The sequence below is a fragment of the Polypterus senegalus genome, chromosome 12, assembly GCF_016835505.1.
Source record: "Polypterus senegalus isolate Bchr_013 chromosome 12, ASM1683550v1, whole genome shotgun sequence".
NCBI classification, from domain to species: Eukaryota; Metazoa; Chordata; class Cladistia; order Polypteriformes; family Polypteridae; genus Polypterus; species Polypterus senegalus.
The window spans coordinates 126788294-126808088 of record NC_053165.1 but is presented as its reverse complement, the minus strand read 5'-3'; the positions used below and the strand labels follow the sequence as shown (position 1 = coordinate 126808088).

The following is a 19795-nucleotide window of genomic DNA, read 5'->3' as shown; positions in this document are numbered from 1 at the left end:
TGCCTCCTTACTGGTCATACTTGGGTGAGTCTGGTCCCAAAGTAACAGGGGACGTGCACAACCTACACTGGGTAAACAGATAAGTCTTGCTATTGATGAGGAAAGCTCGCCTCAGTTTGTCTCAACACCGTGTTCCACACTGGCTCAAGAAAATGATCACGTAGTAAAGTCACCAATTCTGCCACCAACCCCCAAGTTTTTCCCTGCAGGTTGGAGGGCCTACATGCAGATTAATGTCATACCCAGGACGGAGCAATTGCAGGTTAAGGGCCTTGCTCAAGGGCAATGCCCTTTTGGAATTTTTTTTTGCCATTTTACAGTATTCAAACCGGCAACCTTCCGATTGCCAGTGCAGATCCCTACCCTAAGAGCCACCACTCCGCCATAATGTAATAGTAAGGCAGAAAATTTTACTACTAAAGTGAGAGCTGCTGCTGACATAGTCGCACCTGAAAATACAGTTAAAAAATCTTCTAGCATTGTTATACCATGGTAGACCCAAAGAGTGTCAGATTAAAAGAGAACATGCCATAGAGCTGAGCGTAAATGGAGAAAAACTAAACTAACTATCCACTATGAGATGTTGAAGGTTAAAACAACAGAATATAATAACACAGTCCGTCTCGAGAGGTGCTGCTATTTCTCTAGAACTATAAATAACAATGCTAGTAATCCTAGAGTCTTATTCTCTACGATTGATCGTCTGCTAAACCCAGGTAACTCAAAGGAATGCCTCCAAAATGCTTCCAGTAAAACTTCTGAGGTTATTTCTGTATTTTTCTATCAAAATATCAATGATATTAGAACTAATATAGTATATCTCCCCAACACTGATCCTCTTAAGCCCCAGTACTCCGTTATAAACAAATTCAATTCTTTCACCAGGATTGATTTACCTCATTTAAATAAAATAATTTCTCAACCGAGACCCTCCACCTGCATCCTTGACCCAATACCAACAAGTTTTTTCAAAGAAGTATCGGGTGTGCTAATTGATAGTAATCTTGACATAGTAAACTCGTCATTAGATACGGGGGTCTTCCCAGACTGTCTTAAGACTGTTGTAGTTAAACCCCTACTCAAGAAAAATAATCTTGATTCCTCTGCTTTTGAAAATTTTAGGCCTATTTCTAACCTGCCTTTCTTAAGCAAAATTCTAGAGAAGGCAGTCATTATGCAGCTAAATGACCACCTCAATAAACATGCTATTCTTGAGTTTCAATAAGTTTCAGTCAGGTTTCAGAACAAATCACAGTACAGAAACTGCACTCGTTAAAGTAGTAAATGACTTGCGGGTAAATAAAGACAGAGGCTGTTTATCTGTTCTCAGTGCCACATTTGATACCATTGATCACAATATTCTTAGAAATCACCTTAGTCAGTGGGTGGGCCTCTCTGGCAGTGTCTTAAATTGGTTTGAATCCTACCTGGCAGGTAGAAAATTCTTTGTTAGTTGTGGTAATTATACTTCAAAGACACATGATATTCTATATGGTGTTCCACAAGTCTCTATCCTGGGTCCGCTGCTCTTTTCGATCTACATGCTTCCGTTAGGTCTGATTATCTCGGGTCATAATGTGAGCTACCACAGCTATGCTAATGACATGCAGCTGAATTTATCAGTAGCACCTGATGACCTGGATTCTGTTGATTCACTAACACAATGTCTTACTTGTGTTTCTAAATGGATGAGAAGTAATTTTCTCAAGCTAAATAAAGAGAAAAGTAAAATTTTAGTGATTGGCACTAATGGATATAATGAGGTTATTGGAAATAAACTTGATGCATTAGGATTAAATGTCAAGACGGAGGTAAAGAATTTAGGGGTAACTATTGACTCTGACCTGAATTTTAAATTGCATATTAATCAGATCACTAGGACAGCATTTTTTCACTTAAGAAATATAGCAAAAGTTAGACCTCTTATATCATTGAAAGATGCTGAAAAATTAGTTTACGCATTTGTTTTTAGTCGACTAGATTTCTGTAACGTACTCCTCTCAGGACTACCCAAAAAAGACATCAATCGATTGCAATTACTGCAGAATGAAGCTGCTAGAATCCTAACTAGGAAAAGAAAATCCGAGTACATCTCTCCAATTTTGATGTCACTACACTGGTTACCTGTGTCATTCAGAATTGACTTTAAAATACTGATTATGGTTTACAAAGCCTTAAATAATCTCACTCCATCTTATATTTTGGAATGTCTGACACCTTACATTCCAAATTGTAACCTTAGATCTTCAAATGAGTGTCTGCTTAGAATTCCAAGAGCTAAACTTAATGAAGTGGTGAGGCAGCATTCTGCTGTTATGCACCTAAAATCTGGAATAATCTAACAATAGGAATTCGCCAGGCTAATATAGTGGATCACTTTAAAAAACTGCTAAAGACACATTACTTTAACATGGCTTTCTCATAACTTCATTTTAGTTTAAATCCTGATGCTCTGTATATTCAATCAATTATCATTACTATTCATGGTGGCTCCAAAATCCGTACTAAAACCTACTCTCTCTTCTGTTCTTTTTTTGCGCAACCACCACCATATCAAAGCACCATGATGTCCCTACATTCATGGATTAAAGGCCAGAAGTCCATGTGACCATCATCATCAAGTCCTTCCATGAGAATCCTGAATACAATGAGGACTGATCATTTATGTTAGGTAGAATGCCTAGAGGAGGCTGGGCGGTCTCATGGCCTGGAACCCCTGCAGATTTTATTTTTTCTCCAGATACCTGGAGTTTTTTTTTTGTTTTTTCTGTCCTCCCTGGCCATCAGACCTTACTTTTATTCCATGTTAATTAGTGTTCTCTTATTTTAATTCTTACTTTGTCTTTTTTCTCTTTCTTCATCATGTAAAGCACTTTGAGCTACATTATTTGTATGAAAATGTGCTATATAAATAAATGTTGTTGTTATTGTGGTCTTCTTCAGGAATAGACATTACAACTTCTCTGCTGTTATCCACCCATTTGGTCAAGTGGAAACCTCCTCTGAAACATAGGGCTTGATTGTCTGTTGCCAACTTCATTGCCTGTTCTTCTGTTGCTACTGTGTTTTTAACAGTCATCTACACAGGAATTGTTAAGCACAGTGTTAACACATTTACTTGTATATCCAGCTGTTCAATGCAATGCATAAGAAGAACAAGTGAGTGAAGAAGTAGCACAAAAGAGATGTACTATTATTTTAAATTTTTCCTAGTCATTACTTATATTGCATTCAGGCCAACCCAAAAAGTTAAGAAGATTAGTATCTTTAACTGAGAGTTTTACTTGGAAGAACACTGATTTAATGTCTGCTATTAATGTCACTGGCTCTTTCTTAAATTTTGTAAGGATGCCAATGAATGTTTAATTTGGTCAGAAACATTCAGTAATTATTCGTTAAGATATTAATGTACAGTTAAAAACCATTCAAATTTTATTTTTCTTTGGATTGCACATGCCATGATATGGGATGTATAATAGTTTATCATCATTGGGATTAACGGTTTCTTTGGTTACTTTGGCAGCATAACTATTTTCTGTTATGACTCCCATGAAAGCTTTATAGTCTTCGTGAAAATCTGGAAATTATTTCAGTTTCCACGTGAGTCAAATAGTGTGCTGTTCTGCAGTGACAGTTTGGTATTTTAGGTGTCTTATTCTTAAAATGTATGCAGTAATGGCCACCTACCAGTCTTGCTGACTCTGTGGCTATGTGCATGAACTTGATGAATCTTGTGACATTACTTCCTCTTCTTCATTGCTGAGCTCTTGAACATTTGCATTGTACTGTTGATGCAACACAACTTCTATTTCTGTTACTGGCATACAATTAACTCTATGTTTTTGTAGCTTGCCAATGTTTGTTGCCACCAACCAACCATTCAAGTGCAGCCTTCCCAGAGTGAGGTCCCTCTCGTTTGTTTGATATTATTTGTCACAGTTTAAAGATTTTAGGGTTTTTAATGCCCAAGTAAATCCTAAAGGGTTTCCTAAAAGAACAAACATTTTAGATTTCAGATAGTTTATTCTAGATTTGTTTGGTAATTAATTGATTTTACTGCTTTTAGCAAGAGTGTAGTTACAGCCTTTTTTACTTTAGTGACTTTAGTCTCTTTTTCAGCAAACAGAGTATTTCTTGTGGTATAGCTATCAATTTCCCCTTGGGATTAATAAAGTATCTATCTATCTATCTATCTATCTATCTATCTATCTATCTATCTATCTATCTATCTATCTATCTATCTATCTTAATACTTTATTCATAAATGCATGCCTTATGTGAACTTCATTACCATAAAAGTTATGAAGTTTCTCCTTTTCCTCCTTATAAGCCACATCTGGTGATAGCTGTCGATATGCTTTGACAAGTACTTGTAAAACCCCTCTAGTAAACTGTTCCAAATTTTGCAGCCTTTCTTCATCATGATAAGAAGGAAGGAAGGATCAGACATAAGATTATGTTTAAATATTGGAATGTCTATATGTAGAAGACTAAACTTGTTCTGTTCTTAGAGTGTACTTTGATCCTATACTTGACCATTAACTTGCTACTAAGAGCTACTGGGTTGTGCTCCTTGGATTGACTCTGCAATTTCATTATCATCTCTTCACATAAGGCTTGGCTATTGGTATAGACCATTCTTTCTATTCTTTCTCATGCATTTTATTTCTTGTTCTAGATATTACACTGTGGTGGGTTGGCACCCTGCCCAGGATTGGTTCCTTCCTTGTGCCCTGTGTTGCCTGGGATTGGCTCCAGCGGACCCCCGTGACCCCATATTCAGATTCAGCGGGTTAAAAAATGGATGGATATTACAATTTTTTTTCAATTGCTATCTGTTTCTTTTTTTCTGAAGTTGGAGTTAATTTCCTGTTGGCTTTCAGCTTCACTTCATCCAATTCTAATTGAACTTTTATGTGGGCTATTTCACAATCTAAGGCTTGCTTTTTTTACAGCTTCAGCTGTTCAGCTAAATATTCAGTACTCAGCTTCCGCCTTCTTGCATGCTGTGATGCCTATCTTTACAGACGAGACAGAAAAACAGTACAGTCTCTGAGAACCAGCACTAAACACATTATCTTCACCCAAGGCATCATCTTGTAATTTAAGAATGACAAGTTCTATTCTAAGCAATTCCTTTCTGAGTATATCTGGATATAATGGAGATTGCATGTGCATATGCATCTTTTAGTGATCTTCTATGTTTGATCTCAATTGGCCAATGAGAATGCAAACAAGCAGACAAGTGAAGAAGTAAGGCATTTTACCTTGAATATCACAGTTCTTTAAACTCATGTCTTTCAGTTCTTTTATTTTATTTCTGCTATTTGAGCTAACTTTGTCTGGCAGCTTTCTAACTTAAAATATAGCTGCATTTCCAAAACATAAAAGTTAAAAAAGTCAGCTACCACCAGATGTTTTATTTAAGTTATAACTGTCTTGGTTACATATTTCACAAAATTTCTATACAGTATGTTATGACGTACACTAAGAACTAAGTTTAACACATGTACATACATACATAACGGTACCAGTCATACAATTATATGCCTTTATACCTTTCAATCTAGCAGTACCTTTTCCTGTCTAGCTGTCTACTTACAATCTGAGATCATTCTACTGTCACACCAGAGATAAAGATAAACATTAAGCACATTCCATTAACTTGTCGGGCTTATAGGTGGTAAAACAGAATCTTCCATTCTACCCAATATTCTCTTGAAATGAAGCAAAAACATATGTGAATACACCATTAACATTAACTTAAAAGGTTTGGATTCTACAGTACAGTACAGTACAGTATTAAACATTTCAAACTGCTTTCAAATTGCACAGAGCACTAGACAGGTCACCAAATTATTCAACAATATTTATACTGTCACCATTATAACACACACATATAATGCATTCATTTCACAGGAATTTTCCAGCTATTTTTGCTCAGTTTATTGAAATTTAAAATGAAAAGAGGGATATATTGAATGATTTGGAAACTTTTTAAAAACCGTATTGGTAATGGTAGAGCTTTTTTGAAAAACATTATTAAAAAATGTTATTTAATAATAATAATAACAATAATAACAATACATTTTAGTGATATTGCACCTTTCCCATGCTCAAGACAAGGTAAATAAACTGCATCAACTAATTGTTCATTGATTACTTTGTTCTTTTTTTTTTCATTTTTTTTTTCATTTTATTGATTTTATTGAAATCGCACAACATCATTTGAGCCCATCTGGAAGTACACCAAACACAGCTGTTAATGGGTTAGAAGGGATTGTGACACCAAGACTGTCTGAGAGGTATTTAAAAATTTTGGTCCAGAGTGATGTTAATTTGGTGCAGGTCCAAAACATGTGACCCAGTGAGGCTAGAAATTGATTGCAGCGTTCGCAGGTTGGATCTTGCCCTGGAAACATTTTTGGCAATTTTAAGCCAGACAGATGTGTTCGATATATAATTTTGAGTTGAATAATTGTATGTTTTGCGCATATGGAGCTCAAGTGTATTCTCTGCATTGCTACCTTCCATTTTGTTTTCTGATATGTTGAGGGAGAAATCATTTTCCCATTGTCCTCTTGGATCTTTGAAAGGTAGGGACTGTAAAATGGTTTTATATATTACAGACATGCTGTCTAATTCCTTGAAACGGATCGATATATTTTCCAGCATAGAGGGAGGTGGGAGGTGAGGAAAATTGGGCAGGTTCTGTTTAACAAAGTTTCTAATTTGAAGATAATGAAAGAAATGTGTTGCTGGAAAGTTAAATTTAAAATTTAATTGTTTGTAGGATGCAAAGATGTGGTCTATGTACAGATCTCTAAGTGATTTAATCCCAAATGTTTTTCAGACATTAAAAACTGCATATGTTTGCAAGGGTTGAAAAAGGTGGTTCTCGTGCAGAGGTACCACTGATAAAAGATTCTATACCTTAAAATGCTTCCTATATTGGTTCCATATTCTGAGTGAGTGAAGCACTATCGGGTTATTAATATATTGGTGATAATTTGCATTTATTGGGGTGCAAAGCAATGAATATAAAGAAGTACTGCAGGATTTTATTTTTATTGCAGACCAAGCCTGTATAGGTTCATCTATTTTGGATTGAATTCCCTGTCATCCACATTGGGTGCATTAACCTTTATCACAATCACTTTACAATTAAATAAATTACCCATGACAATCATGTATCTCCCTTCAGGATCAGATACAACATCTGATACTACAAATGAGGCTGTTCTATGTATAAGAATTCCCACACCTCTAGTTTTTTTTTATAAAGCTGGAATGGAACATTTGGCCAGTCCAGTCTTTTTGCAGCCGGAACTGATCCTTGATTAATAAGTGGGTCTCCTGTAAAAATACTATTTTACTGTTTAGACTTGTTAGGTGAGAGAATACTTTCTTTCTTTTTAATCCATGATTCAGGCCTTTAACATTCCAGCTCACAAAGTTAACTGTCCCGTCTTGGAGACATTGATTCTGAATTTTTGATGTCATTTTGTAGTCTTAACCGAAAGTGAGACAGCTTTGACCTTAATTTCCAATTGTTACGTTGGTAATTATAATTATAAGGATTAAAATGACAGATTACAGATAGCTTGCTCTCTTTCTACACCCCCCCTAGTCCCACCCCCGCTTTGCCTGCCCACGTGAGGCTGAACCCCACTTCACAAAGTCACAGTCCACTGACATAACTAAAGACAAAACACATCCAAAACAAAGCAAGCCCCCAGCAGCGGTGTATGTGAATTAAAATTGAGATATCTATTGGCAATACAATCTAAATGCTAGAAGCATAAAAAAAAAAATCTTCAACAGTCATGAAATGTTAAGATAGTAAACCCAGGGAATGGTGTTAAATAGTGGCCCTGGATAAGCATAGTAAACCCTAATACAATAATAACAACAACAATAAACCAAGGGTATGATGTTTAACAGTTGCCTTTAGAATAGTAAAAAAAAAAGGGTTACTAATTTAATTTCTTCCACACATACATACATAAATGTGTATAATTGTAAGTAAAACAAAAACAGATAGTGACCAAGAAGCGAAAACGATGTATAATTACGGTACCAGTGTCATTGCAAGTGGATCAGACAGCCGGTGATGTCTTCTTTACAATGCCATGACAGTGTGCGACTCATGGTCGTATTTCAGGAAAGTGTCGGGATCAGCTTTCTTAACTCTTTATCTGCTTCCTCCGTACTGGTAAATATGTAATGTTTGCCTTGAATCTCTACTTTCATTTTGGCAGGATACAAGAGGCTGTATCTGATACCAGCTTTTTGTAAGCACTGTTTAGTATTATAAAAAGAGGCACGATTAGCAGCTGTTGAGGGTGAGAAATCAACGAAAATACGAATGAGGTTATTTTCAAATATAATCTCTCGTTTCTCTCTGAGAAGTGACATTAAATTTAATTTAGATTGTAACTTCTCGAAGTGCACAATAAAAGTCCTAGGTTTAGAGTTGTTTGATTCTCGTATGCGATAAGCTGCAGCTGTCTCGGTGTCTGATCTAAAGTCCTCTCCAATTATTTTGGAGAATAGTTCAGCTACGAATTTCACTGGGTTTGGACTTTCGCGATTCTCAGGTAGACCTTCAATTATAATATTATTCCTTCTGCATCCATCTTTCAGAGCAGCAAGTCTGTCTACGAGTTTTTTGCATTCAGAATTCACAGCTGTTGCTTTTCCATCAGCAATGGATACTAAATTTTTGGCTGTTTCAGTTTGAGTCGTGAATGTCTGTTTAACATCCTCCAGGTGTTTAGATGTTTAGATGCATTTTCCTGAATGTGCTCTTCAATTTCTTCCAGCATACATTTAAAGGCTGCATCAAAGTGATTATATACGCGCTTCTCTGAGTCTTTATTATCTTGCTGCAGCTTCTTGCTTGTCCATTAAGTAGGTGAAGCTCTATTACAGCTGATGTTCCCGGCTCGTGAGGAGTGCAAGGCCTTTTCCAGTTTCAAGTGATCTTCTCGAATCGGTGAGCTAATGTGACCTGCATCACCTGCGCATTCGCTCTCATTTTGACTCTCAACTGGAGACGATGCAGCGGACCATGGTCCCAAGGAGTCTGGGCTTTCGCCTGCCTGTTCCAGGTCAGTCTCTGATAGGCCATACCTTGAACTTGAACTTGGACTTGCCTGTCTATGCTTTAATGTAGCTTTAGGTTTCTTTTCCGTTTCTTTCTGAGCCCCTTTCTTGACGGTCATGTTTATATATGCTTCCATATACTGTAATAGAACCCTCGGGTTGGGTAAATACAGGATACCTCGGGATAATTCGAAATAATAGAAAAAATAACACCGCTGCTAATGGAGCTCCGCTTCAGACGTCCATCTCCCGCAACGGACGATACCAATTTGTTATTTGTTCATTGTTCATTATCTAGTGCCATGAATCAAGTGACTAAGTTAAATGCTCAATAATACTATACTTTCAAAAATCATCATATCCAGATGCTGCATCTCCAAAATTGATTTGTGTTAATTTTATTAAAACTTACACTAAGCATTAACTTTGTTAGTGATATACCTTAGGAATCTATTCCCTGTTTTAAATGATAATTATTGTTTTATTAACAAGATGTTTGCTTTCAGGCAGCACGGTGGCACAGTGGGCAGCACTGCTGCTTCGCAGTTAGGAGACCTGGGTTCACTTCCCAGGTCCTCCCTGCGTGGAGTTTGCATGTTCTCCCTGTGTCTGCGTGGGTTTCCTCCGGGTACTCCGGTTTCCTCCCACAGTCCAAAGACATGCAGGTTAGGTGCATTGGCGATTCTAAATTGTCCCTAGTGTGTGGTTGGTGTGCCCTGCAGTGTGCTGGCATCCTGCCCGGGGTTTGTTTCCTGCCTTGCGCCCTGTGTTGGCAGGGATTGGCTGCAGCAGACCCCCACAACCCTGTGTTAGTATATAGCGGGTTGGATAATGGATGGAATTTTGCTTTCCACTTTTATCTTTTAGTAATATTCATGTAAGAAATCTGAACGTTAGAACATTACCACAATCTAGATGTGAACAAGCCATTTAGCCCAACAAAGCTTCGCCAGTCCTAACCACTTAATTCTCCTAAAATAACATCAAGTCTAGTCTTGAAAGTCTGTAAAGTCCTACTGCCTACACTACTTGGTAACTTATTCTATGTGTCTAAATTCCTTTTGTGAAGACAAACCTCCTAATGTTAGTGCAAAATTTATCCTTAGCAAGTTTCTAACTGTGTCCCCATGTTCTTAATGAACTCATTTTAAAGTAACAGTCTCGATCCACTGTACTGATTTCCTTCATAATTTTTAAAAACTTCAATCATGTGTCTTCTTAATCTCCTTTTGCTTAAACTGAAAAGGCTCAGGTCTTTAATCTTTCCTCTTAAATCATTCCCTATAGTCCTGGAATCAGCCAAGTCAATATTCTCTGGAATTTGTCTAGCACTATTATATTCTTTTTGTAAGCTGGAGTCCCAAACAGAACACAGCACTCCATGTGAGGTCTAGCTTCTGAACACTGTTTCACAGTGAATAGTGATGAGTCCACTACAACTCCTAAATCCTTCTCATAAGGTGTATTTTTTATTTTTCGACCTTCCAATGTGTATTCCAACTTAAAATTAGCTTGAAAGTAAACTAAAAAAAGTACCATATTTTATTATATGGCCAATGTGATTTGTCTTATTAAGGCATGAGTGCAATTATGGTAATAATAATAATAATAATAATAATAATACTCTTCTTGGATCCCAGTATGCTAATGATTTTCTTATTTGGGTCCTCAAATTAAAATGTTTAAGAACCCCTGGTGTAGGCAATACCCTAGTTCCTCTCCCACAGTTATCAAATAATTTATGAGGGCGTCTATGAGAAGATCAAAGTAATTCTCTATGACTTCACTAAACTTTATTTACACTTTATTCATCTACTAGTGTAGCTGCCACTTATTGGCACGCTGGCACTACTGAGTGAATTCACCTGATAAAATTACATGACAAGCCTCTTACTTAGTCCTCCAGCTTCCCATACCACTAATGTCTACCTGAGCTGCTACTATAAGAGACACTAACTACATCTTAGGAATACCTCTTTCAAGTTACCTCCATTACAGAGGTCTTGAATTGGGTTTGTTTAGATTCCTTGTTACTGATATTCTGAAAACCTAGGTTACGTTCTTTCCAAAAGTTAGAGCTGAAATGATGTAAACAAACGTGTCTGTTAGTTGGTCCTAATATTTCCAGTACAACACCACTATCAGTCTGGGTCTTTCAGTTCTGTCCAGTAGAAAGTCTATGCATCTGTATGAGCCAGCTCACTACTAAGTGGAGTTTGGTTGAAAGCTCAGCGCCTTTCTCTTCCTGATTGTTAAAAATGTATGGCCTCAGGTTAAAGGACACAACTACTAAGTCTATTACTGACCTATGAAACAAGATAAAAACAAGGTATTACGGTACTAGGCACACTTATCTGCAAACCTCATGTTTCCTATGGTCAATTGTGTCTTTCAAATTATTTAATCGCTTAGATTTAGATTGGTCAGGCCATTTTTCCCAAAGTGTTAAGTTCCCCATTACAGAGTCGTGTGTTGAGAAAACTTTCAACCACAACAAATTAAATCTCTAAAAAAGATAATGTAAAAAAAAATCTCATGATGGTTGCAAATGCTGAAATACATTCTAAATTATTTCAAGGTTAAGCAGAAGCATCTACTGTATTTTGAAAGTAACATTAACTTTCTGCATTTTTAATCCTATATTTAATGCAACAGCAACATTTTTTAAGGATAATGCTAGGAGATTATTTAGCAGTACTTCACAATTATAAAAATTAAGTAATTAAATAAAAAGATGCAATAAAAAACACAAGTAAATAAATAAGAATTATCATAAGGGAAATGAGGAAATGAGAGCTTTACCTGTACATTACAAATTTTATACTGTCTGGGTTCACCTGGGCAAGGTCCCTCTTGTGCATTTCTAAAAATAAAAACAAAAAAGATACTGAGAAAATAAAAAATGCTCTACCCCAAAGAAGGAAGTGCTCATTGGAAAATTCCGTTGACTAACTTAACCCTTTATGTCTTAGGTATATTATCACAGTAGTACAACCATGTTTTCTCTTGTTTTAACAAATGAAGAATTAATGAAGGTGGAGGCTAAAAGGGTCATAATAAAAGTATTGAAAAAGGGTTGAAGGAAATAAAAACATATATATATAGGGCTGTAGTTACAGCTCTTGCCAGATTGTTAGTGGGAATATGTTTATATCATTTCCTGTTCAAACTCAGAAAGTTAAAGCTTTAAGTTAAACTCATATTAGTGTTTGCTTAAGTAGAATAGAACACAATTTTCTTCCATAGCTATAGATTACGGTATATAGCCTTGTATCCCCTGTAAGTTAACATGAGATAGAACCTTCTTAACTATAGTATATCTGTGATACAATGTGTGTTTGTAATAGTCCCATTGCCAGCATGGACTGAAAGACGTAAATGGGATAGGCATACAGTTTTCTGACTGTTTAGAAGTGGTTCAACTGTATGTGCAAACTTAAAGAATGAAATAAGATATATAAGCTTTAAGCAGAATTTTTCTTAAACAATAACTTTTCTTTTCTTTGCTATATCAATTTTTTCTCTATTTTTGTATGAACTGTTTTACCTTGAATTTTTACTAAAGCTTTTAAAAACAAAGATATTTTGTCTGTGGAATCATTTAAATATGTCAAGCTATTGCCAGAATCCCATGAAGCAAACTAAAGCTGAAGAACTTTGGTAATTTTGGGTAAACGTAGCTACACCCCCAAATATGAAACACCATTTGTTTCACCCTGTTGACTAGTTATGCAACACATCTAGCTTTATGGGGTTTCCCCCTATTTTTGGCCCTTTAGACCTAAAAAACCCTATTTTTCGGGCAATTTTTAGTCCACATATCTGTTACAATTGAGAACATTTAGACTTTACAGAACTCTGGTAATTTTGGGTAAACACAGCTACAATTTTTCATCATGAAAACTGCCTTCCGAAACAAAACGAAGGAAAGGGAGTGAGGACACTTGTGCTGCCGGACTCATCAACGAAAGAAAAAGAACTGAACAACTACAAGGTAATGTGCTTTTATCTTCTATTTCTGCATGATCATACCTGATTTGAGAAGATTTAAGAGACTGTGATATAATACTGTATAAGGCATCAAGGATAATCACTTATTAAGAAAGCCTGACTCGTCCGGCACTGTTGGAGCATCTCGATTGTGACGTAGCTGTTGCTAACAAGTGGCTTGCATGGGTACGCACTGTTGTGAAGATGTCGATGTCTAAGCATAGCTCAATCGAAGTTACAGGAAGTGATCGGAGTACAGACACAAATCCAAGGAATGTGCTTAAGGATCTTACAGATCACAAAATGAAAAGGCAAGTTCAACTTACTGATCCGATGTCTGAAATCAAAAACCTTAAAGATACACATGAAAATTTCACCAACATAGCACAGTTTGTTTGAAACCTTTTAAGAGATGTGTAGTCACGTTGAGGAGCTGTATGGAAGAATAATACCTATGCTATGTACAGAAAGCGCCATTAAAAAATATAAAACTGCGCTTGCAGAAAACTCCTAATATTTGGAATGAATTTAGTTGTACTAAAGCAGCATGGCTCATTGAAACAAACGTTTTTTAGCAAGCCCACCTGACAAATAGCTTGTTAATCAATTCAAAGAGTTACAGCTACAAGGTAGAGTCCGCACAGAGATCAGAGTTCCACAAACCTCTCAGATGAAGCGTGTTCTTGATAGTAAATGTGGCTCATCATACCAGCTAAGCACTGCGGCACTGTTGTCTTCATTGACAGTCACACTTGAACAGTTGGAACTCAACAGAATCCTATAAAGGCTTCATGTGCTTGAGTCTAAAGCAGAAGAGTAGGAACAACTGGAATAACCCACTACTAATGAAGGGGCCTAGAGTACAGACACAATCTGTTTGATGTGCTCATGCAAAATTAAGTTGAAAGTCAGAGGTAGTCACTAAAAGTCATAAGGCAGTCGCTGAAATGGCTAAAATGTTAGCCCAACAAAAAGATAAACAAAAGGAAGCTCCTGCTCCTGCTCCTGAATCACATCTTGAAGTATCATATAAACAGGTCCCTTTATTTGAAGGTGATCCATTGGCTTATGCAGATTTTATTAGGGCCTTTGATCACGTTGTAGATGATGTGTTAGAGCACCCTCGAGATAAATTAGATTATTTAATTCAATATACCAGAAGTCCTGCCCAAGAAATGGTTAAGGGCTGTGCATGACTGCCTCCAAGTCAAGGCTATGCAAAGGCCAGAAAGCAACTTGAAAGTTACTATGGCAACCAAATATTCATAGTTGATAAAGCATTGAAATGGCTCCAAATAAACCAGAATGATGGAGCAGCCCTGAGAGACTATGCAACCTTTCTTGACACCATGGCCAATGCAAGGAGCCATAATGCATTCAACAGCAAACCAAGCTTCCGTAACATACTCTCAAAGCTCTCATATTCTCTACAAGATAAGTGGTGAAACTCAGCTTATGAACCTGAAGAATGACAATCTAATGATTTCCGATCTAACTGCTTTTCTACATTGACAGGTTAAGATGTTGATGCATCCCGTTTATGGAAATGTTCCACAAGGTAGCACAGAGAAACAAGAAAAGACCGGGTAAGTTTCCCCTGAATTGTGGTCAAAGAAAAGGGAGTACTGTGAGTACTTTTGCTACAAGCATCACCGAAGCTGCTGAAAAAGGGATTCGAGAAACCTTGGTCAAAAAGACTGCAACTGCTGTCTGTGCACTTAAAAAGCCTTGTGTATTCTGCAGTGGCCAGCATACTATTTCTGAATGTGTTAAAATCAAAGAATTGCCATATAAAGACATAAATGACTTTCTAAAATCTAAAGGTTTATTCTTTTGTTGTCTCAAACAGGGGCACCTTGGTAAGAATTCTAAAGAAAGAATCAAGTATCAGATATGTTCTTTGCATAATCCAGGTATTTTCCATATCATAAAAGAGGATGGAGCAACATCCACTAAAACTATATCCAGTGAGGCAACACCAACTGAAAGAGAAACTAGAAGGAAACTTGTGCCCTAAACAGGGACGGAGAAGAGCATGCACTGCATGTGGTCCCCGTTAAGGTAAAATCTAAGAAAAGCAAAAAGTATGTAGTAATACACTAACAATTTGTACTGAAAATCTTCAGAGACAGGTAAACCTTCATGGAAGAAGAACTCAAGCATTCCTGAAAACTGTAAATAATCATAATGATGATTCAAAAGTGCCAACAAAATGTTCTATATCATCAGATTTGCAGATCTGTGGTCTCAATGATAATGAATATATCAATTTGCCAAAGGTCTATATGCAGGTCTCTACTCCAGAAGAACAAGAACACATTGATAAGAGGATATCTTGGGGAGGTATGTCTCCCATTCATAGATTCTGAAGTTGATCTTTTAATAGGTGTCAACATGCCCAAGGCCTTTGAGTCATGGCAAACCATACCTAGCAAACCAGGAGGACCTCACTTTGTGAAGACTGCAATTGGATGGATGATAGGTGGGCCATATAAATAAAAACAGATGACTTTGTAAAGCACAGTGGTAAGCTGCCTAAACATTCAATTAATCATGTGTCGACAGTAGAAATTGAAGACATGTTGCTTCAGCAGTATAACACAGACCTTCCAGAGTGCAGCTGTGATGAGAAAGAGGAAGTGTCACAGGATGACATCAAGTTAATGCGCATATTCTCAGAATCTGCAAGACTGGTAGATGACCACTGTTGCTTAAATTTGCCTTTGAAGGATGAAACACTTAAAATGCCAAACAATCGCTGTATTTCTGAACAGTGTGTTATCGGGCTCAAGAGAAAACTGAGCAAAAATTCAGGTTTCCACAAAGACTATAAAGCTTTCATGACACATTATTGAGAAGGGTTACACTGTCAAGGTACCCAAAGAAAGCATGAATTGCAATGAAAGCAGGGTGTAGTACATTCCACACAACGGCGTGTATCATCCAAAGAAAAATAAGATTCAAGTGGTCTTTGATTGCACAGCCATCAACCAGGGGACTTCACTTAATGAACAACTGTTAATAGGTCCAGACTTAACTAACACTCTTTTTGAAGATGATCCAGAAATTAAAACCTGTGCAGTTAACATGACAAGAATAGAGGAGGTGACCGACCCCATCAATAAACTAATCACAAACTTTTCAGAATGGCTACTCTTGAAGAAAGCAGTGGCTTGGCTCCTCAAGTTTAAAGACTACTGCTGCACTTAAAAAATGAAAGAAAAACATTTCAATTAGAAGTCAGTCAATCTGGAATCTGGAATTCAGAAGAATAAAAACACCGTAGAACACATGAAAAAGTATAAGATAACTTTAAAACCAAGCACGATTTCTCCAGACGATTTGGCTAAAGCTGAAACAGAGCTTGTCTGCATCAGTCAAATGCAAGAATTTCCAGTAGAATTAAAGGCTTTAAAGATAAATGCTTGTGTAAAAAAGAACAGTCAAATCTTTAAACTTGATCCAGTCATACAAGATGGAATACTGAGAGTTGGAGGAAGACTCAACAAAGCTTCTATGCCAGATGAAGAGAAACATCCTGTAATTTTTCAGAAGCATTGAAATATTGCCTCCCCCATATTGCAGCACATTCACAAAGAAATCGGACATTGTGACCGCAATTATATGCTCGCACAGTTACGCCAGAAATATCGGATACCTCAAGTAAATTCAGCTGTCAGAAAAATCATTTCAAAATGTGCAACACGCAGAAGATACAATGTGAAAGCTGGAGAGCAAAAAATGGCAGATTTGCCAGAAGATCCTTTGGTACCTGACCAACCACCTTTCTCCATTGTTGTAGTTGATTATTTTGGTCCCTTTCAAGTCAAAAAAGGATGAAGTTTGGTCAAGAGGTACAGAGCAATCTTCACTTGTCTAACAATCAGAGCTGTACACATAGAGATTGCACACAGCTTAGACACTGATTCTTGTATCAATGTCATACGCCGATTCATTTACAGAACAGGACAACTTTAAAATCATGCACTCAGATAATGGAACAAACTTGCTTTGGAACAGAAAGAGAGCTACGTGTAGCAATTAAAAATCTTGACCAAGAAAAATTAGCAATGCTATGATGAAGAAAGAAATCAAATGGATTTTCAATCCACCATCAGCCTCTCATCAAGGTGGAGTATGGGAGAGACAAATTAGAAGCATAAGAAAGATTCTAAACTCAATACTAAACCAACAAACACTCGACAATGAAAGTCTCCAAACAGTGATTTGAAGTGGAATCAGTCATCAACAACAGACCCCTCACAAAGACATCAAATGACCCAAATGATTTGGAGGCACTCACACCCAATCACTTGCTGTTAAGAAGATGCTACCCAACATGCCTCCTGGACTCTTTTCTTAAAATGACCAGTATACTAAAAGACGGTGGAAGCAAGTTCAATACAAGGCTGATTTATTGTGGAAAAGATAGTCAAAGGGGTAATTGCCAATACTTTAACAATGTCAAAATGGCATACACCAAGAAGAAATTTTGAACCAGGAGACATTGTTTTAATTGCAGATGATGCTGCACCCCACCATTGCTGGGTAATGGGTCGAGTCATCAAGACAATGCCAGATGCCAAAAGTGTAGTCAGAAGAGTTTGTCAGCACACTGGACAGAAACAGCTAATGTTTGAAATAATACATTTTTAAGTGTCTGTTTGCAGTTTTATTGTTAGTGATTTGAAAACAGTAATGTTTGTGGCTCTTGTTGATGTAAAATATAGTAATTGTCTCTGCTCCTGCATAAACAATTAGTGTTCGGAAATGTAAGAGCCAAACTTAGAAAGTTAAAGATTTAAGTTAAACTCATATTAACATTTGCTTTAGTAGAATAGAATGCAATTTTCTTCCACAGCTAAAGATTATAGTTTAGCCTTTTACCCCCTTTAAGTTAACATGAGATAGAACCTTCTTAACTATATCTGTTATACAGTGTGTGTTTGGAATAGTCCCATTGCTAGCATGGACTGAAAGACCCATTGGCATACAGTTTTCTGAATTTAGAAGTGGTTCAACTGTATGAGCAAACATAAAGAATGAAACAAGATATATAAGCTTTAAGCAGAACCTTTCTTTAACAAGAACTTTTCTTTTCTATATAATTTTTTTCTCTATTTTTGTGTGAACTGTTTATCTTCAATATTTACCAAAGCTTTTAAAAATGAAGATATTTTGTCTGTGGAATCATTTCAACGTTTCAAGCTACTACCAGAAACCCAGGAAGCAAACTAAAGCTGCAGACCTTTGGTAATTTTGGGTAAACACAGCTACACCCCCAAATGTGATGCACCATTCATTTCACCTTGAGGTCTAGCTATGCAACACATTTAGCTTTATGGGGTATCCCCCTATTTTTGGCCCTTTAGACCTGAAAAACCCTAAGACCACATTTCTCTTACAAATGAGAACATTTAGACTTTACATATAAATTGAAGCTCACATTTTAATATTGTAAATATTAGACACAACTATTCTTGTTTATTATGTAATTCTATCTCATGAAGTGTATCATTACATTTTTTCTGAATGCCCTAAATCAGGGCAGTTTATACTAATTCAGACTTTCTATAATTTCAAAATAATTTATACTCATTGCTTAACAATGAGCATCAGTCTAAACTGACAGTATAGTAAAAAAAACTAAAGGCAGACACATGTGTATAAATTAATGTTACCAATGTTTACTGAATCAGTAAAACAGGCACTCTACCTGGTAAGGCACATCCGGGTTCGAACAGATGCTCCACCACCACAGCTGCGAGAGCATGGAGACCAAGTTGTCCAGGAACTCCATTCATTACCATATCGTAACTGGCGCTTAATGTGGCTTGACTGTGGAATTTTGTGAAGTACTGAGCTCAGTGATGTCTAAGAATAACAATGTGATCAATTAAAAAAGATTATAACAAATACAAAGCTGCAGTTAAGATACAAAACATTAATTAAATAAAACATGATTTCATTAATTGAATGAATTATATGTTAAGAATTTTACATGTTTCATTTCCTACTGTCTAGCACACTACATGGAATACATTTCCAAGCAGCGTGTTAGACAGCAGGACTTTAGGGACTTTCAAAATTCGATTTTATGTTATTTTGGAGGAATTAAGTTGACAGGACTTTAGTTGGGCTGAATGGCATGTTCTCATCTTCATCTTTCTAATAAAAACTTGAGAAAATTAATTATTAAACTGAGAGAAAAAAGGCATAACAATAGCTAGATAATAATAATAACCACTTGATGATTTTTTTTCCAGGGAACTGCAAACCACAGAAGTGGCAGTGAAGTTGAACAAGGGAAGAGTCAAAGCTAAGAAGATATACAACATTCCTATACTGTGTGTGGTTTACAGAACTCAAGATTTTATTTTTATTAGGAAGAAGTGCAAAATGCCCAATGCAAACTCAAACATAAACATTCAAATGCAAACAAAGGTGATTTCAGTGCATGAGACAGAAGCCAACAGAAATAAAAAGAACAGTCAGAATCAAAAGCACTTGAACATTGTATATAATAATATATACAGTAATAGCAAGTTGCAGAACCTTTGACCAATAATCCAATCACTTTGGAAAAACACATTTTAAATTGCACAGATGCAGAAATGTATGTAGAACAAAATTAGCATGTTTGAGTGGTATTTCTCCAAAGGTTGTTTTTTTTTTACCTAAATGTAAATGGTAGAAC

General features: G+C 36.5%; 1 protein-coding gene across 1 annotated transcript in view; it reads right to left on the bottom strand.

Moving 5' to 3' along the window:
* adamtsl5 (ADAMTS like 5) overlaps positions 1 to 19795 on the bottom strand; it is a 202273-nt gene that overhangs the window by 160703 nt on the left and 21775 nt on the right. The window contains exons 3-4 of the mRNA XM_039771362.1: positions 18815 to 18972; positions 11911 to 11971 (exon numbers count right to left, since the gene is read on the bottom strand). Coding sequence (XP_039627296.1) covers positions 11911 to 11971; positions 18815 to 18972 — 219 coding nt within the window. The remainder of the gene's footprint in view (positions 1 to 11910; positions 11972 to 18814; positions 18973 to 19795) is intronic.